This window comes from Abramis brama (assembly GCF_963993115.1).
Source record: "Abramis brama genome assembly, chromosome: 3".
Taxonomy (NCBI): domain Eukaryota; kingdom Metazoa; phylum Chordata; class Actinopteri; order Cypriniformes; family Leuciscidae; genus Abramis; species Abramis brama.
Window position 1 is genome coordinate 23186580 of NC_139965.1, and position 27688 is coordinate 23214267.

At 39.5% G+C, this 27688-nt stretch overlaps 1 protein-coding gene across 34 annotated transcripts in view; it reads left to right on the forward strand.

The window, feature by feature from the left end:
- sox6 (SRY-box transcription factor 6) overlaps window positions 1-27688 on the forward strand; it is a 150689-nt gene that overhangs the window by 83177 nt on the left and 39824 nt on the right. For 18 of the 34 annotated variants that reach the window (XM_084109480.1, XM_084109494.1, XM_084109492.1 and 15 more), the window contains 3 exons: window positions 3336-3508; window positions 5307-5375; window positions 25564-25684. In XM_084109480.1, the coding sequence (XP_083965606.1) occupies window positions 3336-3508; window positions 5307-5375; window positions 25564-25684 (363 nt within the window). Of the gene's footprint in view, window positions 1-3335; window positions 3509-5306; window positions 5376-25560; window positions 25685-27688 lie in introns of all 34 variants that reach the window. The other 16 variants (XM_084109489.1, XM_084109477.1, XM_084109507.1 and 13 more) reach the window with 3 other exon arrangements.

The following is a 27688-nucleotide window of genomic DNA, read 5'->3' on the forward strand; positions in this document are numbered from 1 at the left end:
GAAGGGGGGGTGGGGTTGGCCTGGGGTGGCAGAATGGCTGTTGGACAGAACAAATCGCACCCCTACAAAGTGTCTTTTATCTGGTGGCCCCTCTCTTTGACAGCTCCCTCTCTCGCTCATTCACTGCAGTCGCAGTTGTTTCTCTCCGGTATTCGAGTTGGACATTGTTGGAAATGCCATCCAATCTGGTTTGTGACAGCGAAGGGAGAGGAAGGTAAATGTTCTGTTGATGTCGCCTCTCTTGCATATTCTTGCCCATTCTTTCTTTTTCCCCCTCAGCCAAAGGTCCTGAGTGGAATCTTATGTCCTCGTTGATGAATTAGACAAACCTAACCTTCTCTCATTATTTAAAATCTCCTGGCCAGACCCTGTCAAGCCAGAACGACAATGCAAGGAGACACCTTTACAAGAGCAGCCAGACTCACTGCCGTTAAGAGCAATGCAATATGCACCACTGCTCTCTTTGTCAGCACTCTGCAGACAGATACAGAGCGAGCTCCCCCCATGCTCCCCTGCCAATAAAAGTTTTATCTGCTTTTAAAAGAAATCTATAATTCAATGCAGAAAGAACAGGATTTTCTATACCAAAACAGCACAATTCTCATGTAATTCTCACAATTGAGTTTTATCCATACAAGTAAATTCATGTATTCATTTGTATTGATATATCTCAATTATGAGATTTAAAATATGTTTCTCACATTATTTTATAGTAATATTTTTTTTATTTTTAATATGCAATATATTGAATGTATTAATAATTTTAATAACTTTTATTTTTTAAATGTATTTATATAGTATTTATTCATGCTTTATTTGTGTTTATATACATACAGTATATAGATACATACTAGACTGTTATTAGACCAATATTTAACAGTATTATTATTTATGTTAGATTATGTAATAGCTATATTTTTTGTATAATATTGTTAAATATTAGCCTATTTTTTGCTATTCAAGTGCACATCGTTCAAGACATTCAACTTTCCATTATCCACTGAGAAGTTTTCTGTTTTAGTCAGAAAACAATGAGGTAGGACCAGAACAGGGCAGAAATATGAGGAGGGAAAAACAGGGGTGAGAGAGAAGCAGGAAGACATTTTGGTAGCGGGGTGGGGTGTTAGGGGTGAGCTCTGGACAATCGAGCCGGAGACGAAACAATGGAGCCTCTGTTAGTATGCTGCTTGTGTTTGTGCAGACCAGCACTCTGCATACACAGAACCTGTGCTGGGTCCTCCACAATCTGCGGCCTCTCTGTAAAACTTGGCTACTGTAACACGCATGCAATCGTTACCTCCCCCTCTCTCTCTCTCTCTCTCTCTCTCTCTCTCTCTCTCTCTCTCTCTCTCTCTCTCTCTCTCTCTCTCTCTCTCTCTCTCTCTCTCTCTCTCTCTCTCTCTCTCTCTCTCTCTCTCTCTCTCTCTCTCTCTCTCTATATATATATATATATATATATATATATATATATATATATGTATATGTATGTATATGTGTATGTATATGTGTATGTGTGTGTGTTTGAAAAAATATAATTACGGAATGTATCCTTATGGAAGTGTAGTCCTGACTGTTATATTTCATTACCGAGTGCAGCGGATTGTGTGATTGAAATGTGTGATTGAGTTGGAGGGTTGTCCAGAGAGCTCCTGAGTGGGCAGAATTGAGTCCAGATGTTTGCCCCTCAGTAGGATATGAGTCCTGTCCTCCCCCAGAGGCCCCTGAGATTCTCTGTTGGGAGGAGGGGCAAGTTATGCTATTTGACATCCAACAGCCCTTCTGACTTGAAGTGTCTTTCCCTTCGTCCACTGAGAGATGCTCTGCCACCCCCACCTTCTTCTGACTCTCTCTCTCCCCTTCTCTTTCTGAGCGTGCATGGGGGCAGATGTCAGTCCCGACAGCAGCAGCCACTAAATACGGCTGTTCATGGCTCAAGCCAAAGGTTAATAAAATCGGTAGCAAATGTATCAATTTTACAGATAAGCCATTCACAACAAGTGTAGTCTGCTGAATAAAAAGTCAATTCAGACCCAAGGAAACCACATGCAGTAGCAGTGAATGGGCGCTTTTCAGGTATCTTTTTTTAAAGAGAGGGTAAATAGAGAATTGCAGCCTCTCTCCTTTATTGCTGCCGTGCAGGCCCGGCCAGTAAATTGCTCTGAATGGGGGCTGGAGGTTGACAGGCCCTATTAAGACAAACGGCCTTCCTCATCAGAGACATAAAATAAATCAGGTGTTTAGTCAAATTAAAATAGTTGAACTAGAGCGGGCCCCAGGGAGCCGCTTCAGAGAAACTCAAGACAGATGTGGCCAGAGGAGCACAGGAAGACACCCAGGAAAGAATTTAACACTGAGCTGGCTGCTAGCCAAGCCAATCGTACTGTTCTCATGCAGCAGCAGGTTAGCCTACTGTCCGGAGGCAGGATCACTTAGCATTGATTAGCTTAAGGTACAACGCAGCCTCATGGGAGGACATGCAGGAGGCATGCACATTTTCTGGTGTGATTATGCTTTGGGTAGAGACACAAGAGAGATAATGAGAGAATACAGAGGTGACGGTGACCCTGTTTGCGAGAGGCATGTCAGCTCCGAGGTGTTTGTGTCTACTCCTCCCTTAATGAGAATTGAGAGCAGTCATTACATGGCAGCGCCTCCAGTCATGCGACTGTCGCCAGTACGCACACACACTTGCCCTGTATTGTCTGTCACTAATCTGCCACCTTCACTCGTTTTGTGACAGCTCCTCTTATTTAATAGGAACAATTCCATTCCTCACCATCTCTCAGAGAAGCCGCGATCACCAGAAGTGGAAAGAGAGAGAGTGAGGGACTCGCGACCTTCGCACTTTTATTGAATCCTTTCCGTTGTTATACTTGGGCTGTTTGGATGATACCATTCTCGGCTTTGAAGGAGCTAGAGTTTCCATCCCGGACCGCCTTCTGTGGTCTTCAGGAATTCTCTTGACTGATACGTACTGTATCCGTTCGGATGCTCAGCATTTGCTGGCTCTGTCCTGCCCTCTCAAGAGAGAGAGAACTTGCTGATCCCATGAGCGTCTCGATTGTGGGAGCTTTTTATATCTCTGATGTGCAGATCAATTAACAAGGATCTGTTTTGCAGCACTTGCTTTGTTTGCTGTTCTGTCTCTAGGATAACTGACCTTTGCATTCATATAGAGACTATATTTAAGAGGTGAGGGACATCTGGCTGTTGTAACATGAGATGTAAACCTTTTCTTTTCACTGCTGGGAGAGTGTACAGGGTCATGGGGAGAAGACTTTGTTTCTGTTCTTGCCTTTGGTTTCTTTTGTTTGACTGCATGTGTTCTGTCGCAGGTACTCCAGAAAGTCTTGCAGAGAAGGAGCGACAGCTCTCCACCATGATCACACAGCTCATCAGCCTGCGAGAGCAGCTCCTGGCTGCCCATGATGAGCAGAAGAAACTGGCCGCCTCGCAGATGGAGAAACAACGTCAGCAAATGGAGCTAGCACGCCAACAGCAAGAGCAGGTGAGAATGTGCAAACCAGGGTGGTGCGCCATTCAGAAGTCAAAAGTCAGAATTCAACAAATCAGAATTAAAGTCTGTTCTTGAATTTGGAATGTATGGAAGTAAATTGGAAATTATTTGAAATTCAAAAAAATTTGAAACTGCAAGTTTTAACTAAAATAGTAACATTTTAATTGTTTTAATGTTTTACCCTTTGGAATTTGTCCTTAGTTTGTATATATCATCATATTTAATTCACTTTTAATTTAACATTTTAATTAATGTTAGTGAACCAGTGTGGGAGAACTTCATTTCCCAGAATCCATTAACTGTTTTGAATTTCAATTCAATTCAGTAAATTCCTCTTCCTGTCATTTCAATTCAACTTCAGTTAAAATTCACAATCATAATTTAAAAGGAAGCTAATTGTCCCCAAACTATCTCTCACTGGCTTCATAATGTATATGTCCTATAAACCCAGTTGTTTTGTTTAAAGCTATCTAATGAAGATATTATCAGCCATGCATCACATATTCTTATTTTACAGCCTCATTTATCAGAAAAAGCATTTAAAACAAAATTACTCTTATTTGCTTTTAAATTGCTAATGAGTCCTTCTATTTAGCAATTTAATATTTTGATTTAGTTTATGGCTTGATGTTTCCGATTTTTCTAAATCGGGCTCTGTGGTTGTGAGGATGGATGCACAAAGTAATGGTTATTGTAAATAATTGATAAAATATGGAAGCATGTAAATTGGTAGGGAAATTGATCACTATTAATTCAAACTTTGCATGAGAAGCATGTGTAGCTCAATCAAATGAGGCGTACTGAAGGCATCAGCAGCTCATGAGCTCCGTTAATGTTGCACAAGATACATCTCCATCTTCACAGTTTTTTTTATGGTGAAACCATATAATTGCTGTCAATTTATTATGCAGATGAATAGGTGCATGTTAATGTGGTCTGCGTTTACCTGAAGCGGATACGCTAATTTCTGAATTCGTCCTATTAATGTCACCCGATTCTCCACATTAATATCAACTTTATGAGGATTGTATCTTCATTGTATGCTCAGCTGATTTTAATAAACGTTTATTGCAGGAATTTACAGTTTCGCAAATGTTCAAGAATGCATCCCTTTCCATTAATGACAAACAAAATGGAGGGAGAGGATAGAAAAGAGCTAGAGAGAAAGGGAGGGGGAGGGGGAGGGAGGTAGGGGGAGCCTGAAGTTAGGATGTCATTTAGCCATCCAGACACGACACAGTAATTAACTGTTGACACTAGTGAAGAAGCCAGCACAAATTAATCCTGACACATTTGCAGACGGGTGATATCTTACAGTGAACACTTTGTAATTATATTTGAAAATGAAAATTAAATGACACTTAAACCTAGGCTGTCAGGCTAACTGAGGAGGAGGAACGGGGGAGTCTGCAGGGGCTTGGAGAGATGGAGAGAGAGGGAGGATGCAATGCGCTTAACGTCGAGAGCCCACCCTTGGGCAGACCCGGCCACTCCTAGGTTGCATAAACATGCCAGTCTTTCACCCTGTGGCGCATCGCCCCGGCCAGGCCTGGAGCTGGGTATAATAAACATTAGCAGGCCTCTGATTACAGTCATTAGGGTCAATTGGTGAACGAGAGATGTTACCCACAAGCTCTGATTGCATATATTATCTGTCTGCATAAATACATGGTACAATAAATCCAGTTGCTCTCTCATAGACTATGACAACGTACATCCTTTAATGTTTTAGGCCAGGGTTAAAGGTTTCTGATGGCGTTCAGCTAAATGAATCACTTTGCTTTCGCAGATTGCCAGACAACAGCAGCAACTTCTGCAGCAACAGCACAAAATCAATCTCCTCCAGCAGCAGATCCAGGTCAGTGCTTGACTTTCAAGTCTTCATCTCCTCCTATGCGCTTCTGTCAAAAACCGTTACTTTGTTTTTAAAACTGTCATCAATCACGTTATAACTGTCACCAATCAGGATAATTGGCCAATGTTAAGTCGGAAGGGGCTATAGATGGGTAGAATAATTATCACTTCCTAATTAATGAAGGAAGAGAAAAAAAACTGAAATGAGAGAAAGCTTAATGACACCAAGTGGTGCCTGTTTGCATGTTTTGTGGAAAAGTGCCCTAAGGGTTTGAGACATGAAAGCCGGTGATAAATGCCTCTGAAATTACACCATCCCAGTGCGGTGACGTGGCAGCGGCTTTGGAAAAACAGCACAGGCGCTACTGTTAGCCCCGTTTCCCATTGTCCAATATTGGAAAAATCACTTTGCGTTCATTTGCTTGAACTCCGTTGCGGCCGACAATCCTGTAAACATACCGCGTTGACACGTAAATTGCACAAACCTTGCCTTTTGCAAATATTTGCTGCTTGCTTCAAGTCAGTTTGAGTGATCTTTTGAAGGTCTCTCTTTATAAGTGTGCTTCAAGAATAGGCTCATTGAAAGTTTGCTTTTTTGCTTAAAATAATTGAATTGGATTAGTTGCAAAGTACACACTGTGGTCACCCAAATCCGTTTTCTCGCCACAAAGTGGATTGCACTTTTTCCCCCCTCCGTCAAGCAATTATATGAAATGAAACAAAATGGGAGAGGGAGAATAAAAAGATTGCTTACAAGAGTGCCATAAATAAATGTGATGTAAATGCGAAGAAAGAAGGGGGAAAGATGCAGCAGAAGAATGAGTGTGCCTTTGTGTGCGTGTGTGAGAGGGCTGTTGGTTTGTGTGGTATGTGGTGCTTCATCAAGCAAGGTTACCAGACCACCCAGTCAGAGACATGGACGTACACAAGCTGGTCAGTGGCAGTGGTCAAGGTCTTTACACACACTATACACATAAAAGCCAAGGGCAATGAAAGCAGCCCATGCCTGGAGATACTTTCTTCCTCTTATTTTTTTCCCGCTTGCTTTCATTGGAGACAGGTACAACATTCCCCACTCCTCCTTTCTCTCCTAGATTCACACCCAATTCACCATGATGTCAGCTGGTCTTCTCTCACATTTTTCATCACTTTTTACACACTTATTTCATTCTTTACCTCTCAGTCCTCACTTTTCACTCTCTATTTCACGTCTCATATCTTCCTGTGCATTTGACATGTACTTCAAAGCCGTAAGCTTGAGGCCCTCAGAATGGAATCCAGGAGGTTTTCTTCTCAATGCTGTACCATTCATTGTGAGGTTAACCATCTGCCTTTCTTACTTTCGTCTGCTCAGATGTGTCAGGTAAAAACAAACCACTGTCTTATTTACACAGCCCGAAGCACGACAGATTTATAGCTCGGCAGTAAAACGTAAAACCTCTGTCAAGTGAAGTGCACTTCTCGAGAGAAAGACCCAATCTGTTAAAGGCTTGTGCTGTTGAAGAGCCCACAGAACTGGCCACTGTGCTACTAACGCCTGTTATGCGCACTCCACCGCGCCATGTGTGTGAAAATCAGCGCTCTTCACTTTCCTGTAGACAGGCCCCTACATGCTTACTGTGTGTTCAGACGGTAGCAGTGGAGTAAGAGTTTGTGTGAACAGTTTAATTACCTTTTCGAGTGGAAACTAACGACAGAGCTCATCCTAAACAGCTGGGCTACACTATATTGTCATTCCTGCAGTGCACTGAAGAGTAGCTAACATAAGTAGCTATGTTAACATAACTTTTTTGGCAGCATGACATGAGCTAAGCTGTCAAAATATTATAGCTTTTTCTCTAACAAGCTAGTCTTTCCAAAAAATAGAGATACAGCGTAATAGTTTACTGTCATATTGTATTGTGTGCGTGTACCACCTTTCAAAAGTTTAGGGTCTTTATAAAAAAAAAAAAAAATGTATATTGGTATTCAACAAGAACACATTAAATTGATCAAAAGTGACAGTAAAGAAATAATTTCTATTTCATATTCTTTTGAATTTTCTATTCATTAAAAAAAAAAAAAAAATCAGTTTCCACAACTGTTTTCATCCTTGATAATACTAAGAAATGCTTATTGAGAACCAAATCAGCATATGATAATGCTTTCTAAGGATCATGTGACACTGAAAAAAAAAATAGAAAACATGTTTTAAATTGTAATAATATTAATTAATAGAATATTACTTTTTTACTGTATTTTTTATCAAATAAATGCATCCTTGGTGAGCTTAAGAGACGTTTTTAATGTATCACAGTTTTCAAACACAAAACGAAAGTAAAGTACACAAACATACAAAAGACAACATAAAGTCTAGGCCTAGACCTCTTTCGTCCTTCACTGTTGTTGCTCCTTTTCTCCTCCTGGAGCTCCTCCGTGAGAAACTCGAGGCTGGTGTGGCTCATTAGCACTCGCGCCACCGACCACGCTCCGTTCCCACGGCTCTCGGCCCCGCCCTGCTTGCCACGTTTATTAGATCCATGTGATACAGTGTGATTTGTAATGATCTTAATGGTCTGTAGCATGCATCAAACACAAGAGACAGTCTCTATCTGCTGCTGTTACACTGGGTTATAATCACAAATTTTAAGACCAGAACACGACCAGAAACGGACACCAAGAAAGTCAGGCTTAGGACCTGTGTCTTATTATGCTTTTTTATTTTCTCTGACTTTGTTTTCATATATCATTACCATTGCCTCCCTTTGTGACCCATTTAACTTCCGTCTCTTGAGGCCATGGCTTGTCGTAAAGAAGAAGGGAAAGTCGTAAGGCAAGAGTACGATGCGATGGGAAGCGAGATGAGGAGGCTTGCTAATGCAGTTCTTTGGCACTCTGTTTTCATTAGAGCTAGCTCTACAAAAAATGCCCAGTGCTCTTAATATACAACAGCTTTTGAGTTAATTAGTACTCCAAACAAGCTCTTCAGCCTTCATGTAGAAGACGTAAAAGTTGAGTGGTAAAACAGCATGCACGGATTGGGTTTCCCCGCTGTTAGCATGGAGCGTGTGCATGGTTTAAAGAGCCAGTCTCCCCATCAAAGCGCTACTGTTTTGGCTCACATGTTAAGCGGCGCTTTAGACCTTTATTGCTGATGTAACTGATCACATCACTGGATTCTGTAAACGGGACTGAACGGGGTCCAAATAAAACTATCAGGCATGTAACAAAATACAGCGCTGGCTCGGAAAACCAGTTCTGGTTTTCTCCGGAGTTGTTTGGCACTGTCCGTTGCCCAAATCAAACCACTTTTAAATTGCCTTTCTCTCTGTTTCATCCTTTCACATTTTGTACAATGAGCTCAGAGAGACGGAGAGATTGAGACTTTGTCTTTTCAGGAATTACAATGTCACTTGTTTTAAAGATAACAGATGTTTAGATTACAGCGTTAGAGGCTTATCAGAACTTCAAGCTCAAGGTTTTACTTTCTTGTTTATTTCTTTAGCCAAAAGCCTCTTGTTGAGAAATTTCATATGGCAACTAATTCCGTCCAGGGACCGGATTACTGTTATGTGACTGAAGCACAAACTTAAAAGCACCATCAGAGATTGAAGGGAGAGGCTTAGGAACAATTAAAAACAAATGTCAAAGTAAATCTTGATCTGAAAGAGAAAATGTGTTACTTATGTAAGACAAGTAAAGCCGCACAAATAAGAACATGTAAAAGCCACCGCCTCCAACAGGAAGGCAAGCCTGTGTTGTTCTTAGCTGTTTAGAATCGGTATTAATCAAGCCAAGTGATTCGTGTTCCGCTGACCTGTTTACAAAGAGCCAGTCTCCTTGACAATTCAACTCTCTATTTTATTCGCCCTCGTACCATTAAAATCAGCTAAAATTGTGGATGGCTTCCTGTAGGAAAGAAATATCATATGTGAGAGATCTTTAATATCTTATTTCATTATCCTTGACAGAAATGAGTTTAAATAAACAGAAAATGGGTGCTTTAATTTTCTCTATACATACTGTATATAAAAAAAGCCAAAGGAATATAATAAAATAAAATTAAGAAAATATAATTTATATAACAATAATTTATTTATTGTTTTTAAAAAAAAGAGTAATTTAATTTAAACCTCAGTTGTTTAAAACCCCTTTCCATTTCTCTTTCCATTTCTTTTTCTCTTTTCAGATTGTTTTATTTTTTCTTTTCTTTCTTTTTTGTTATTTCTTCCTTTTTGAGTTTCTTGGGCTAAAAACCAAAACAACACACTGATGAATGGGTAGTCAAACAGTACTAAGTTCTTGACCAAAAGTTTGTTTAACGTAATGATATTGATATGTGATTAATCACTTTCCTTTTTAAATGTCCTTTTCCCACTTTTGCTTTGCCTGAGCTGCCTACGATGATGACATAAGTCCGTGTATACGAGGTTAAATCACAAAAAGGCTTTATTTTTCCAAGAGGTTGTTAGGAGAGACTGTTCTATGTCCTCTGAGCTCATACATCTCTTACACTTAATACTTATGATTAAAGCTGCTGTACTTGGTTGAGATTTCAAAGGCCTGTACATGGTGCTATTGTCTCTCTCTGGGCTCTGTTTTGCGACGGCAGCTGTAAATTCCCAGGCTGGACTTGGGGATGATCTAGGTCGGGGTTGACGTGCATCTCTAGCAGAGACTTGGCTCAGATCCAGGCATTCCTGCACGCTGGGGCTGGTACGATGTGAGCTGAGGTGACGTAGGGAGGAGAACACACAGGTGGAGGCAGGCTCATCTTATTGTATACACACATGCACAAACATCAAGAGAAGAATGATTCCCTCAAAGGTCAGCGTGAACTTTAGATACTGAGTCGAGGCGAGGCTGCGGTGTGTTTGAGGAAAAATTCCCGTTGAGATTAAACAACTCTTTCTCTACGAGAATCCCATTATGATGCTCATATACTGTTTCTCATATCACAGCAAACAAGAGTTTATTAGCTCCGATCTCCCTCCTCACACGACGCGGCTATGAGAGACAGAGAGAGATAGTCACACTGAGCTGTGTTTGTCAACGGACAGAGATGCTGTTTGTCCGTGTAGGGCCATTGTTGTGCCGACGGTCGCTTCCTGTGTTTTAAAGCAGACCGCCGGTTCAAACACTCTGTCATTGTACAGGCCTGGTTCTACTTATCTAACCCCAGGGATCCACTTCCTCTTGCTACTCTACTGAGAGAAACCTCCACGTGGCTGTCTTCCGATGTTCCCCCCCCCTTTCTTCCTCCCGCCCGTCCTCCCCACCTCTCTCTCCCCTCTTTCTCCTGCCAGCACCGGCTGGATCACACAGACCTCTTGCTCTCCATCTCTCACCCTCTTCTGGCAATCACCTTTTCTCATCCACTTCTCTCATTCTTAGGTGGGATCTGTGCACATTTTCGTGTTTTTTCCCCCCTTCCAAAATTAATGCATTAATGCATTATACATTTAAATAACATACACAATATTTTACGCAATTAATGCAGTATCCATTTTTTCCATCATCCTTTGGCAAGCAATCACGTTCTTATTCAATCGCAATAAGACTCAAAAGAGAATGCATTGCAGAGCTGGCGCGCACGTCTGTGAATCTTCCGTCTGTGTGACACACACACACGACTCATACGCACAGAAAGCCGCATCAGACATCGCTTGAACAAACAAAAACGCAAAATTATGCCAAAATGCACGTTTTGTCGAGTATACTCGCAAGCACAGTCTTAAAGGGGTCATTGGATGCAAAATTCACTTTTATATGGTTTTTGTATATAAATGCGTCTTTGCAGTGTAGACAGAACCACCATACAATGAAAAAAAAATCCATTCACTGCTTTCTTTTTAATCCTCAAAAAGCCTAAACACTCTCAATAATCAGGCCGTTTGGATTTTCTGAGCAATATGATGTCATATTGCTCATGCTCCGCCCACGGCCACTGACGGACTGTCCCGTATTAGCATATTTCAGCCCTCAGCCATTTGTATACTGTCTGCCAAGGCAGCACTTTATGTGTCTTATGTTGAAACGCCCCATGGAAGAGAGGGGTGAGGTGAGCAGTTGCTCATTATCATTTAAAGAGACATGTACCGAAATGAGTCGCTGTGAACAGAGTTGTTTTTGAGGAGTTTTTTTTACACAATCATTGAGGAATTTTAACCAAAGTATGTTACAAACTTTACATGAAGACCCTAAAGAATCATACCAACTTGTGCAAAAATGGGCATCCGATGACCCCTTTAAATTAGTTAAATGAAGTCTTAAATGAACATAAAAAGTTGTGAGAAAATGGGATGTGTGTCATGTGCAGCAGGTCTCAAAGGGACAGCAGCCTAATAAACCTGCTGCTGTCTGTCATTTAGGATAATAAAAATAAAAAAAAAGAGAGAAAATCACTCACTGCTGTTGACTTGAATTACTTTTGCAGCTTTAATAAGGATTGATCTATATTTCATTTATAATTTATACAGTGAAGACTGTGAAGTGCTTATTCAATTTCTGTATAGGTAGGAAGCCCTTTTAGACAAGTTTGCATGGGCCAAAAACTGCGCAACTTTTTGGGCATTTTGACAGGGCAAGTCAAAATCTGAACTGGTCTGACTGGGCCAATAGAAAAAATTGAGACCTGATATATTGAAGGGCACAGGTAAATGTGACATTTATTATAATGGGTTTATGTGAAGATTGTTTTAAGTTCGCTTATATTAAAATGTATTATATATTTAAATGCCTAATAAATCTTAAAACCTATAGCTTTCAATTATATTGTAATGCTGAATGGCTATAATTGCTACAATTAAGAAAAATTCATAGAGACATCAGTAGCAGTATTGGTATCAGTGATACTGGCCTTTCATAAAAAGATGCCATTAAACAAATATTTAAAATATTGGCTACTATTTAAAATATAGTCTTTGTTGTTTCTAAAATGTGAAAATTACAAATAAAAATGTATTAAAAACTTCTGTAGCTGAAGTTTTGCTAAGTTTCATTATTTTAAGTTATGCTTTTTTTTCTTTTTTTACTGATTCACATCATTTTTTTCAAAACGTTTTCAGTGTGCTATTATAGTAAGGAAAAACGAATTTAATCTTTACAGGTTGAGTAGCCGTTCCTTGTCCTTTGGAATTTCAAAGCTCACAAAGAGGAATAGAACTTTTTTCAATATGCAATTATAATGAGAAAAAATAAATTAAAGAAAGAGAGAAATTTTTTTGTGTTCAGATATTTGTGTTTGAGTTTTTTGTTTTGTGGGTGCAGATTCCAAGCAGGCCTGTCTATTATCTCAATAATCACTCACTCCTACTATGTCGGGTTTTGTACATTCTCTTCAATATCAACACACTGACAGATGCCATTTGAAATAATTCTAGCTTTTGCAGATGTTTTTTTTTATTTTTTTTTTATCATCTATTTATTTATTATCCACCACATTTAAATGAATATAATAATTCTACATTTTTCAGTTCTGTGTTTTCCGTCGCTGTAGGATCTGCATTCCTGCTCAGTGGCAGAGGAGTGGCACTATTACAGCTAAAGCAGAAGCTGTTGTCAACATTCACTTCAAAGCAGGAAAGGTTCCCTCACATGTGGTTTTAAATGGTGTGGGGGAGCAGCAGGGAGCCTCTAAGGGTTAACTGATAATAGCTGCATCCAGCCACCAGATTAAAGATTCTTTTTAATTATACACAGCTAACCACCAGCATAGTGAAGCCAGACAGACTAAAGACGACTTGTGCAGATGATAGACACAATGTGCCAATGTGTTTTAAACAGTCTAAAAGGCCAGTGGAAGAGTGGGCCTTCAGGATATTCCTTTGTTCCTGTGGACTGACAGACAAATGTGTCTGTGTGTGTGAGACCGATCTCTCTCATGTGTGTGCCATTTCCCCAGGCCACTGTGAGTTTGCTTCATAGCCATGTTTATCAGTGGGAGAGGAGGCCAGGCTAAAGGGTTAATCAGAGCCAGGTCTCAAACACAAAACACACATGTCTGTATCTGTTGGTCATGACAAACTAATTTAATTGTAAATAATACAAAATTCTTGTGTAATAGTATTATATGATGCACACTCAAGAAGCTCAGCAGTTTGTCTGAGAATCTACACAGGTTGAAAAGCCGTTCTCTTCATCTTTTGGCATTTCAAAGCTCACAAACGGGGATGTAGGAATAATAGCAGTCTGTTCTGAGAAGTTGCATAATGGTGTTCAGGTCTCCCCTCTCAGTATTTTGCAGAGCAGTGACAGAATTCACAGAGGAAGTTGAACAAAAAGAAACCCTGTCTACACAGACAGAACAGAGCCTCCTAATTAAACACACAAGACTTTGAGGAACTCAATGGTTATGTCTTTTTCTGAGAGAAGAAAAGGTCTCTCCTTTTTTTCTTCAGGATATGTGGGATATGTTCTTTTTTTCTTTAGTTTAGCTACTTTAGATAACCGAGTTGCTTATTAAAATAAAAGACCCAGAATAAATAAATGCTTTGTTTTTGTAGTTTTGATGTTTACTTTATTTATTTTAAGGAGAAGGCCATATATTAAAATAGACTGTGGCCTGTTAACATATTATTTTCTATTTCCCTCTTTTTTTTTTCCTCTTTCCCTCCGGAATCCGTTTTAAGAGAATTGTAATCCAGTTACTGTACGCCGGTTTCATCTCCTCTCAGTCATATTACAATCACCATTATTTAGCTGCTGCACATGAAGCTAATTACCATAGCTTTGTCTTTAGCCTAGAGCCATTTGGTTTGCCTTTTTAATTCAATGAACAACAATTAAATCCAATATTTCATTAAGCTCCCTCAAATGCACCAGGCGCCATATAATGGTGAATAATTCAGCTTGGGTTTTTTAGATAAATATAGGGGTGTCTAATTGAACAAAGATAATGCTCCTAATTTGCCTCTTGTTAGATGGTTTTGGTTGTCTCCCAGCACCCTTGTGATCTCTCATGCTAAAGTCTCATTTATGCAGAGACAGCGCTGAAAACAAGCTACGCTAAAAAAAAAAAGAATGTGTTGCCAATTAGCATTGTCTGCCAGGCAAATGGATTGTAATAAGGAAGGAAATGAGCGCGGGTGTGTGTTTACATCTCTGCGCACACACGTTTTCCTGCGTGCTAATGCCCTTCTCTTTATGGTGTGGAGTATGCTAGCTTCTCCTCCACCAGGATGAGGGCCATAACGGTCTCATCAAATCCTCTTGGCTTGTGCCCAGTGCGGCGGAGCCTGAAACGCGCTCATCCTCCATTTAGCGGAGACTGTTAGCTGATGAAGAGCCCAACATGCGAGAGTGGAGATAAAAGAAAGCGGTGACCCAACTCATTAGCCCCCTTTGATTTAATATATTGACACTTGGATACAAATAATTCCATTTAGTGTGCTTGGTTGGAGGTGGTGCGGGGGATCAATTTAATTAGTTATGAAATGTGACTTCTTGTCACAAAGCAGGAGAAACGCTGACGTTAAATAAAGTCATGTGCGGTTCGAACAATAAAGCTTCTGTAGGCCGGTTTTAAAACTTAATGACGCATAAAAATGGGCCTAATAGTTACATCCTCACCAACGGGCCATGATGCTTTTGATATTACTCTAATGGATCGACGAAGGTGGAACACTTAACACCAGCTCAAACAGTTTGGGAAATTACGAATATAAACAGTGATCGCCTGACTGAACGTTGATTGCTACAACACTGTGCTTTCTGTTAGCAGCTAGATTTGTCTTTAGCATTTACTTTAACCATATGATCAAATGAGGTTACAGAATCTTACCATTTAATAGAAGAGACAGCATTCAGTATTTATTTATTTTTTTCAGTATGTTCAGGCTAAAGACCATGGTTCCAGTATATGGTCAGAGAGCACAACACAAAGACATACTTGTGTGGTTCCATATGTGATCATTACAAGTGACTGCTTAAAAATCAGCCTGTGTTTGTTCAATTTTTCTGGTAGCTGCATATTATCTACATGCTTTTTAATGATTTAGAAGCCATTAAAGGTTTTACAGCTTTCATCCCAAAATAATAATTCTGTCATCATTCACTCACCCTCATGTTCTTTCAAGCCTGTATGATTTTCTTTATTTTGTGGAACACAAAAGAAGATATTCTGAGAAATGTCTCCATGTTGCTTTGGACAAAAGTGACTTTCATTGTATGGACAATGTTGTTTTGGACCCCATTGACTTTCATGGTACAGACCAAAACATTAGAATTAGTCTTAAGAATTGTGTGTGTTCCGCAGAAGAAAGAAAATCATACAGGTTTGGAACAACATGAGAGTGAGTAAATGATGACAGAATCTTTTCCCCCTGGGTATACTATTCCTTTAACAATGTTGTGAGGAAGCAGGAGATAAACGTAGCTGAGACAGACCTGAATTCAGCTTGTATTAATAACAGTTAGTAACATTTAGCATCTGTGTACTGTGCTTAGTGACATTGACACTGGGTGTTAAAACAAAGTTATCATTGCTCTCATCTTAACTGCTCCTCATAAAAATCAGTGGCTGATTTACGATCCATGAGAGCGGTTTGCCGAGTCCAAACCCGGTCAACGGCGGTATAAAGCGGTCGCTGTCCGGCCAGCATCGACCCCTGAATCTCATCAGAATGCACCTGTCACTCGCCGCCGCACCACAAGCCCTCCCAGATCATGCTCGACGGACCTATACTTAGCTCTCATTGTGCCTGGGCCCTGCGAGAGGAAAAATATCAGTTGGTGGAGAACACATCCTCCAGTGTGATGTTGACTTAGTTTCCTCTCCCCTCCTGCCTGGCCCAGTGTTTTCCCTGTTAATGTTGAGCAAACTGTTTTGTCTTTGCATTGGCTTTTTAACGTGGTCCTCAGCCTCCGTAGTGGGCACACACACAGGGGGAAACAAGGCAAGGCATTAATAGCCTCTACTGTGTGCGGCCAGCCGGCAGTTTAGAAAGGGGGCCCGTGTTTTCTTAGGGCTAGGGTGGCAAAGCAAAGCATTCAGCCCTGCGCGTCGCAGCACAAAAAAAGGGCCGCTTTGTGTTTCGGATGGGGCGGAGGAGGGTCCGAGCATTCCCGACGGAGTACAATGAATGGGCCGTTTTGTCTTTCGTCCGTTTTTCATGCACACTGAATTGTTGTTGTCTTTCCCTCGTTCTCCATTTCTCCCTCGCTCTCTTTTTCATAATTATTCTTCCCCGTCACTGGGTGTGCACATGACATTTGAGCGTGTTTTAAAGTCTCAACACTCTCATGTGCCTGCAATAAAGTCCTGGCCGTAACAATGTCAGCTTTCTGCTGGACAACAGAGCACTCTCTGTTGTTCTCCAGGCCCAGCTGCTGGAAGGGTAGAGCGAAGACAGTGGCTTAGTCTACACACAGATGACAGGAAGAAGGAGAATGCTCCTCTCACTCTCTCTCTCTCTCTTCATTGACTCGCTCACTGGACAATGCCATTTTTAGTTAATGGGTGGTCTGACTCTGGATTCTCAATTCTAAACTGTTGGGTCGTGACCCAAAAATGGATCACAGGTCTGGTCTGATTCGGGAAAAACAATGCTAAATTCTACTTACTTTATAAGATTGGAAAATAAATAGGCTTATCAACTTGAAAGGGAGACCTAATCACTTCCCACATCTTTGTCAAAGGCTGTTTAATGTGTGCATCCAAAACACTCAAATTCATATGTAACTTGGTTGCAGCTATAGACAGATGCCAACATGGACAGATGATATGCCTTTATACCTGAAATCCATGAACAAAACTTTTTTATTGTTGTTGTTATTATTGTAATTATTATTATTTTTAAGATGCAGAAGAGGAAATGTTAAGAGGAAATAATATTTTATATAATATTAGGTTTTTGTTTCATGATATTTTTGCCATTCTCGTGCAATTCTGATTCTTAGACTATCTGCATAATTGTCAAATATATTCCCCTAGAGGGAGATTCAAATATATATGGAAGAAAAGAGACAACAGTTTTTTATTAATTTAGATTCATTTGAATTAATATTAATAATTTTTGTTATACAGAACCCTATACTACACCATCCCGGTCCGAAAGGGTCTGGGGTGGATTGTGGATTGTGCCGGTGCCGGTTTTCATAGATGTGGGATGTATATGTGGGATAATGATGTTGGCCTCAGACTCATTTGTGGGTTTGTTTATGTCTGTCCTTTTCTCCCCTCATTATCCATGCTGTTTGAGCCAGTCCCCTCGGGTTTAGCCAGTTTACTGCAAACCTTTTTAATTTTATGACCAGACCCTGACAGAAAAATATTTTTCGCCTCCCTTTCCTTCTTTATTTCTTTCTCCCCTTCTCTTTTTTTCTGTCATTGTGTAAACTGAGTCCTACATTAATTGTGTCATTCTAGAACAGGTAATCCTGAAAGCATGCGGCGAGTGAATTAAATGAGTAGTGAGAGAGAGGTGGACGTGATATTTGTGTGCACTATGCCACAGCAGTGCTGAGCTCAGAAGACTACTAAAGCCTTAGGCTCGTCTTTGATATTTTATATGCAATACAACCCTAATTGCTTGAAATATTTACAGACTTAAATTACATTTTAGGTTCTTAGAGGCTCAACAAGAATTTGCCTTAAGAACATATTTCTGTTGAACACACACTGATCACATTTTGCTGGTGCTCTTAAGGGAATAGCCTTTACCCCCACATCTTTGTACTTAACTAATTTAATAATTTCAGCATCCCAGCATGATCCTCGATTCTCTCTTTGTAATATTAAGCACACTTATTTGATTATTCATAAAAAAAAATAAAAAAAACAGGTAATGTATTACAGAACTAGAAGTGTTCTAAAAGGTATAGTTCACTCAAAAATGAAAATTCTGTCATCATTTACTCTCCTTCATGTTGTTCCAAACCTGTATGAACACAAAAGATGATAGTTTGAAAAATGTCTCAGTGCTTTTTTGTCCATATAATGAAAGTCAGTGGGGTCCAGTGCTGTTTTGAAGCAAAATTATTAAATTCTTAAATATCTTATTTTGTGTTCTGCAGAAAAAAGAAAGCCATGCGGGTGTTGAACGACATGAGTATTTACATGAGCAAATAATCATTTTTCATTTTCAGATAAACTACCGCTTTAACAGTATTATGCCAAATTGAGCATGAAATTCAGAGATCAGAGCTCAGTTGTGTGTGTATCATATGCTTTTTTGTTTTTTGCCATGAACTCCAGGGTGGACTTGAAGTAAAGCTGAAGTAGAAGGCAAAGGGTGGGGGAGGAAGGGGCCGTTCTGCTTTTAACAGCCCCAGACTTAATATAGACATATTGGAATGGCTCTTTTCCAAGAGGGCTTGTTTTACTGTGTAAGGAATTAGCGGAACAAGAAGTCATCTATTGGTTATTCCTCCAGACGAGCTGAGCATGGGCCAGTGTCTGGTTTCTGTGCACCTTGCCCGTTCGGCACACACACGCACACGCTGTGAGTCCTCAGAATACATTTGTCCTCTGTCAACTCAGGGTCTTTTGTCAGCGGTGGCGTAACATACATCCAAATACACATGAACACACTGTTTGCCAGTTGTCCTGTTCCAGTATCGGGAACGTTAATCTTTTACCTGTTTAAAAAGAAACACACATAACAAAAGAATGAATGAAAACAAGAAAACACGGTGCTCATTGACTGATAAGCCTTCGAGTCTGTGGGCTAGTGGATTGTCAGAGGCGGGTCGGTCCAGGTCAAAGCCACGGCCGCAGCACAAAGCCTCTTTATTCCAGGTCCTGTATCTGTGTGGCTGATGAGGGCCTCCTGCAGAACTCCTCGCTAACAGAGCAGAAAGAGGAGAACAATGCGTTTAGTCTGTGGCACCAAGGTTGATATCAGGTCTTAATTCCGGCCTCCGCACTGGCAGAAAGAGCGAGGATCAAAGTCCGACTCAACCCTATCGATCCACACGTCCCGATTGTCATCAGGGGCTGAGCGCGGCCGAGCAGAGTATCTCGCGCTTTGATAACGGCCTTGTGAGCGTGTGTTTATGTGTGTGCGTGGGTGGGATTAGAGCTCAAAGCTGCAGCCGCCGTGTGCTGGAGGAGTGCGGTTAACTGATAAATGACCTGTGACGTGGGAGTAATGTGTACTTGGGGATCTATGGGATTGTTTAAAAAATTGACCTCTTCAGAACAGAATAATGTGCAGACTCCCGAGCGCAGAAGTGGTTTCATTCAGCAAAGAGCTCTCTCGTTTTCTCTCTCTCTTTCTCTTTGCTGGTGAGTTTCCAGAAAGCACTCGCTGAGTGTGTTCATAAAGTAGCGGGTGTGAAGTTCACGCTGTCGGGGCTCTCCGTGCGGATTGAACGCGGTTGCCAGGTCCTCTAGAATCACTTCGCCTTAAAATGGATCCCCTAAGGTGGTTTTCTTTCTCAGTCATTTTGGCTCTAGTAGCGTCGAGCGAGGGAAAGAGCGTGTGACGTATCGGTACTTACAGTAACAGTGAAGGCTGTTTTCACTCCTGCTAAATTTAAAACACCCCCATGTTAGAGCCTTTCTTTGAGATTTTTTACGAAAAACGGTAATGGTTCCAAATTTGGACCAAAACACATCACTGGTGCGAACGTTTGTACGGCCTCCCCTTTGGCTTTTTTAAAACGGGTTGGCTTGTGCTTAATGCTTAACCTAAAGCTCCGAGGATCTCTGGCTCCTTCCAAAAACTCAAAGAGAAAAGAGAAGTTAGCCACCCCTCCCCGTCTCAGTCTTATCTTGTCAACACTGAAAGGCATTTTGGACATGTTAAAACAACTCCCCCTCTATTCCTTTTAAAAGGGGAAAGAATCCCAGAGTGATGCTCCTTGAAGATCAATCTCTATTTTCATGTTAAGGAGAGTTGGGGACAAGTATAGGGGGGCACGTCTCCTGAGCCCGAAGGGACCCTTTAAAAGACAGCAAGGAGCATGGGTGCTGACAGGGGCCCTATTGAGGACAGTAATGACTTGTACATCTCCATTTTCTATGTGCTTGTGTGACAGCCTGGGTCAGGATATGCCAGCAAATACACATTTACAGCTACATAGGCCACTGCAGGAGGGCATAAACATATTAGTGCACCTGCTGAATTAGAAGCACAGCAGCCTATTCTAACAGTAATCCAAGTACAGTGCAGCTCCTTGAATAGGCTGGGCTGTCCGACCCTAGGATTAGTTGCTGCTGTAAACCATTACTGAAGCTAAGTGCTGATGTCAACATTTCCACTAACAACATTGATTAATCTATAGCTCCCTATTTACTTCAGGGGTCCCCCCCCCTCTTATTTTATTTTGGTCATTCAACCTACAGCAAGTGCACATTGTGTGATTAAACAACCCACTGCTGACACTCCGCATTCAGTGTTGGGAATCAGTGATCAGTAGCATGATTGTAGCTTTGATGTTTTCAAAAGAGTAGCATTTCAGGCAATGAACTCCTTTTTCCTGTCACATTTTGTTTAGCAGGTAATAATCATGCTTGGCAAAAATGTCTACTTAATAAATTGTATCGGTTCATTTTAATGAACAGTTCATTGTTTAATGAACAATTTAAACAAAATCGGTTTGATTCTTTTATTTTTTCCTTTAGCAATATATGGAAAATAAAATGCTTAATACACTAATTTTATATATATATAAAAAAAATAAAAATAATTGTATTAAATCATATTTAGACAACATTTTCATTAAATGTTGCTGTTCATTAGTACATTTTTGTCATGTTTATTTGTGTAAATTATGGTGGATTTTATTTTTTATTTTTTTGCCAGCCATTTTTATTATATTATATTATATTATATTATATTATATTTATTATATTATATTATATTATATTATATTATATTATATTATATTATATTATATTATATTATATTATATTAATCAGCAGGTAAATTAATCCTCTTTACTTGAGTATAATTTTTTAATTAGATTTTGTTAAAAACCTGTAATTGAATTGCTTTAAATTATGATTAGCTTGTAGGCTGACAAGCTACAGTTTCAAAGTGCCTGATATAAGGGCAGGGGACAGTAGCGAAGACAGGGCCCGAGAGTGATGCGTGTAACTGTGACAGAGAGACAGATTGTGCTGTGTATCACCCCAGACTTCATCAGCTGCACTGAACTGATGATATATGCGAGACGCTGAAGGTGAAGAGGCCTCTCTCTCTCTCTCTCTCTCTCTCTCTCTCTCTCTCTCTCTCTCTCTCTCTCTCTCTCTCTCTCTCTCTCTCTCTCTCTCTCTCTCTCTCTCTCTCTCTCTCTCTCTCTGTCTGCCTCTACACCCCCATGAACCGGTCGGCCGTGTGAAGAGAGAAAGAGGCTGCCAGCTACACAGCCTGACTGATTGCTACAGATGCTCTTCCTCAAGTACCGCGAGTTACATCCTCGCCACAGCAGGTCTTCGGGGACAAACAATAGCACCTGTTCCTCATAAGATGGGGCTCGTTCATGTATCTTTAATGAACTTTAGGGCAGATGGCGAGAAATGGCATTATCCCATCCTCTGGTTCTAAGGATCCGATAAGACAAAGGGCAGATAGGAGCCAGACCTACAATGGGCTGAGTTTATGAGGTTCGGAGCTTCCACAGGCCTGAGCTTTCCTCCTCACATCTGCTCCACTTCATTCTTTCACGCTCTTGAAGATCTGACTGGCAATACTAATGCTGCAGGCAGCCAGCCGCCTGGCACACTGACGGAGGGGGGGTGAAATATCAGGGCACAGATACACAAATACGGGTGAGCATGTTCATACGTACCATGGATACTGAATACAATGAGCAGCAGTAGAAATGAATCGAACACTATAGACTATTCTGTTTATGATGCTGTAGATATATTTATGAGCCAGACTGTTTATTGTTGATCTGTAAGAGATGATGGCACAATGTGATGGGAAATTTAGTTGTTTATGGTTACAGAGTAGCGTAGATATGTACTTGCTGTGTGTATATTGTGTATGAGCAGGTGTATTCTTATATCTGTATTATTCTTATATCTTATATTTGTGTGTATTTAGGCTTTCTTATATCTTATATCGTAAAACAATTTGTTTTACGATATCAGCACATTGTTCTTAACTGTTTTTAAATTATCATAAATTTAATTATCTAAGTTTTCATTTTTGTCTATCATGTTATATCTTTGTTTCATTTATTAATTTTAATTAATTTATTATTTAATTCATAAATTTGATAAGTTAAATAATAAAAATTATTTTATTTTTTTGCTGGAAATATAAATATAATTAGTTAAGAATTATCATATTTCTCTTTGAAGTACTACTTTTCAGTAATTCATTTTATTTAATTTTTTTATGAATTAATAAATAAGAGAAATTAATCAAATAAAAAATATTAATATTTCAAAATATGAATAAAATGCATTTACATTTCCAAGAAAATAAATTAAAACAGTATTAAACTAATATTAAGCCTATTTTTTTTATTCATTTATCATAGTTTTAATTCATTATTCCATATATGACTATGTGGAGAGAGAGAGAGAGAGGGAGAGAGGGACAGACATAGAGAGTCAGATAGATGCAGTGACTGAATGAGAGAGACTGACACATATAATAAGCGAGCTTCAATGCAGAATACGATATGCAATTTTTCAAAATCCATCTGTCTAAGTGTAAGCACTTTCCATTCCATTCTCTATTCCATTCTCTATTAGCAGTCAAAGCAAATTGCCAGTGATCATCTTTAAATCTTTATCTGCATTGTCTGCTCAGCTCCACCGGTCTACGTTAATTGACAGGCTTGAAAGCTAACCTTCACTATTAGTCCCCACTTTAACGACGCTTATTTGATTTGCCACTCACAGATGCGGCATGTGTAAATTAAAGTTTAATGTAAAGGCCTCATTACTGTAAATCACAACCTCTCAAACTGAGGGCAATTTATCTGTTTGTACTGTCTCTTTTTCTTTTTCTTGCTGTTTGCACCTTTTGAAACAGCATTAGGGAATTCAATTTGATTAGCAGATTTATTGTTAGCATTGTTAGTCAGTTTGTTAGTTTCAAATGATATCTAATTCTAGGTTGTTTTAAATGATTTATATTTGAATTAAATAAGACATTGATGATATAATTTAGGAACAGATGGGATAAGGCGTAGCAGGCCAGGTGTTTTTGTCATTATATATGTGGGCCTCTGTGCAGGACTATGCAAAATGACATGTTGAGGAACAGTTGTGTTTTGGTTCCACTTTAAAAGCAGCTGTTGTATGTAATACTGTGGCTTTAAACTGATTTGTCTTGCAAGGGTAATGTGAATAAGGCTAATGGCAATTATGTATGTGACTGACCTTAGCGGCCTTCTGAAGGAGAACAATTTACATGGTCAGAGCCTTTTCTAAAGCACTTAAATGTATCTGAGATTGTATAAGACGGTAGTTGGTGACGTAACATAAGCAATTGATCTTTTCTGCCTAATAGCTCCTTTCACTCCACTTACGTTTTGATTCACCACACATGCAAGCAAACCTTTCCAGAAGCACATCTATAAGGTCATGTTAAAGAGCCCTCTGATCTCTTTCATTCAGCATTTTTGTCACATCTGTAAAATACCAAAAAGAAAAAAAACCTGCAGTTCTTTCACTTTGGCACAGTCTCAACTCTGTATATGCACTTTATAAAGTGCAACACTCTATAAACAGAAAAGTGCAGGATTTTTCCTATTTATTTTTGCTTAGGAGAACTCACTTAGTCCAAATCAATGAAGTGGACCTGAACACTTGTTTATCACCTGGGGAACAGGCCCTACTGAACTCTAACATTAGGCGCTCATAAGGCGAAAGCAGCATTAAAAAAACAGAGATCGCACAGACCTCAGCTAGAAATGTTGAGCAGAAAGTGGTTCCTCAGAGCAGGTTGATTTCATGCCCCAATGCTGCAGCAGTAATTGCGTCCAGACCGGTTTTTATTGCAGGCTGATTTTAAAGAGCGATGAATGGAGAAACATTCTATAATGTGTTTATTTTGGGGGGGCTGACCTTTATTAACCCGTTCTCCGGTTGGGCTCCCCAGAGGCGGGTCGGCTCGCCTGCGTAAACTCTGCGCTGGCCCACGGTAGCGGCGCTGCAGCCTATCACCCACAGGCCGGAAGCAGAGAATGACAGCTAGATTGGGTCCGGCCAACACTCCACAAACATGTGTTTTCAAACTTCGATGGGAAGCCGCTCAGATCCCTAAATACACACAGACTCTCATTTTCATTGTCTCTAGTTCAGCGTGTCTGTTTTTACTCTTACACAGAGCTAATGCTATCCTTATGGACACCATTAACGTTCTCTTTATTTTGCAATAAAGCAGGAATAAAGATGAACATGGTAGAGAGCGTTTGAAAGGCACCACACGCGATGCCAGGTGTTGACGTTATACATGAAATATCAGAAATACACGAGCTTTTGGGCTCATTCCATCATTTTCACAGCTGAAAACAGGTGCTGTAAATTACTGGTCTCCCTTAGGAATTTATCATGTAAATAAATGACCTTCCAAGAACAAGAGCCAAGAGCCGTATTTCTAAAAGGATCCACATTTTCTGTCAGTCTCATGATTAAGTTTTATAAGCAGTGTCTACCTGACATTTTTAATTCTATCTAATATCGTATGTAGGTATTAACCTAACAACCTTAACACTGAATGAGGTGTTTATTTTAAATATTAAAATAAACTAGTGCTGGGCAAAGATTAATCGCGATTAATCGCATCCAAAATAAAAGTTTATGTTTGCATAATATATGTGTGTGTACTGTGTATAATTATTTTGTATATATAAATACACACATATGCATGCATTTATATTTTTAATATAATATTTATTTTTCAAGAAATATTTGCATGTATATACTGTATATATATTTATACATAATTTATATTATATATATAAATAGAAATAATTTATATATAAATAAATACAAATTCTTAAATATATATATGCATATGTGTGTATTTATATATACAAAATAATTATACACAGTACACACACATATATTATGCAGACACAAACTTTTATTTTGGATGCGATTAATCACGATTAATCTTTGCCCAGCACTAAAATAAACACTGCTGTATATGTGTGTGTGATGGTTTCTTTGAAGCATTAAAGTGCGATTAAGTGCAGGTATTTGGTGAGCGTGTGCGGGTTGGACCGGGGTCAGAAAATGAGCGGTGCTGTCAGGGTGTGTTAGGCTCCTGTGTGATCTCCTCTCTCTCTGTGTTCAGCAGGTCCAGGGTCACATGCCTCCACTCATGATCCCCATTTTTCCACACGACCAGCGCACTCTGGCAGCGGCCGCTGCAGCCCAGCAGGGCTTCCTCTTCCCCCCAGGCATGTCCTATAAGCCAGGTAAGAGTACACACTTAAGCTCTCTGAGTTTCCTCTCCACATCTTTGTTCCTGTTGCTCCTTGCACACTTGGCATAAAATGTTTTTCTGATAATTCTTGGGTCATCCTCTCAACCAATTTCCAATACCCAAAGTTTAAATATTTATATTAAAATTTGAATACATGTATATTAAATGCATGTTTTTTAAAATAATAATTAATGTTATTACAAATAATAATGTTACACACTGAGTTTACCTAAATAATGAAAATGTCATACCAAACCTATATGACTTTCTTCTGTGGAAAACAAAAGATGTTTCAACGGGTTTTTTTTTTTTGTCCATACAGTGAAAGTCATTAGGGTGATGATTTGGACCCCAATAACAAGAATAAAACAGACATTTTTCAAAATATTTTCTTTCATGTTTCACAAAAGCAAAAAAAAATCATACAGGTTTGCAACGACAGTAAATTGTGACATAATTTGTATTTTTTTGGTGAATGACCTCTTTACATATTTAAAGGTTTCAAATATATTTTGTCAGGAGAAAAAAAAAAAAATTGATGGATAAACACTACTCTCTCACAACTGTGTTTTTGAGGGAAGACAATAATGTTAACAAGTTCCTTTCAGGCTGTATTTTATTCCTTTATCTGTAGTATGTTTTTTCTGCTTCACCATCCTTCACTATATCTCAGGGGAACTTACGAGTCACTTTTGAGCTTGCTTTACCTCCTTATGTCTTTCAGTCTTCCTCGGCACATATTTTATCATTGCTTGATTGCCCTGACCGAATCATAGCATTGTTTTAAAGAGCCCACCCCTTTGGATTCAGAGAGCAGAACATCAAGCCCTTCTTGTCAAGGCAATTAATTCTGAACACTGTGAAGTGTATCACCTCAATGAAGCAGCCTGTTTTGGCAGAGTTCAAGGCATTTCGAGCCTTCAGAACAATAGATGGTGTGAATGAGGGCTGGAATAAACACTGTCAGCATATAAGGGTTTCACATTCATGGGCCATAAATCTGCTATTTTTTTTTATATAATACTCTCTATGACCCAGTAAATGTTATTATATACATTTATATTATTGATATTATGCACATTTAGTCACCTTTGTGAGGAACATGTCATCTGTAGATGCAAATAGATTATAATAAATTAGCGTTTTATCACTATACCTAATCATTTCTGTTTCTTAAAAAAACAAAAACAAAACTGGAAGGTGACATCTAGTAGTGCACATTTTCCATTTTAGAACCGAAGGGCCTCTGGTGAAGCAGCTGTCGTACTTGTCCTGGCATGCCTTTTTTCTCCTTTTGTGAAAAAGAGAATTACTCCTCACGCAAGCACTGTAAATTCAAAAACAATTTGTAAGAAAATGCTACAACACTAGACTGTAGGCTGACTAGTAGGCTGACTCACTGCCAGTATCCCTCAACCTCATATCCAGCCATTGTTCTGGGGTTTTGGGATGTGCCAGTCTAAGTTTCTGTAATTAAACCGTTATAAAAGCATACCCTTGCCTCCCAAGGGATCAGTAGCATTTGGGTACATTTCCTTCTTTCTATTATTTTACTTTATTTTTCCCTCTATGCTTTTTCAGTGTAGTTGCTGATTGTTAGTAGACCTAACACAGAAAAGGAAAAGGAACATAAATTAAGAAGACAAAAATTTCAATCAGAATTTTCAAAGAAAAAACGAAATGATGCAGCTCTGTAAAGAAAGCTTTCCTTTTGTCTTCAAAGTATGCCTTTAGAAACCACGTTTGTTGTCAGCACCTCATCAAAAGGCGAATATACAAGAAAAGAGAGAGAGAGCTAGACAGAGAGATGGATAAGAGGGAGGAAAGCTTCAGAAGTCAGCAGGTGAGAGTTAGATTATTACAGGGTGTGGTAGAGCAGCTAATAAATTAAGTAAAAAGGTATATGATGGAAGATAAAGTCAGCTATTTTGGAACTACAAAGGCATGACAGGTTGAACAAAGAGCCTGAGGGCTTTCTTTTCCCCAGTTTGATTTT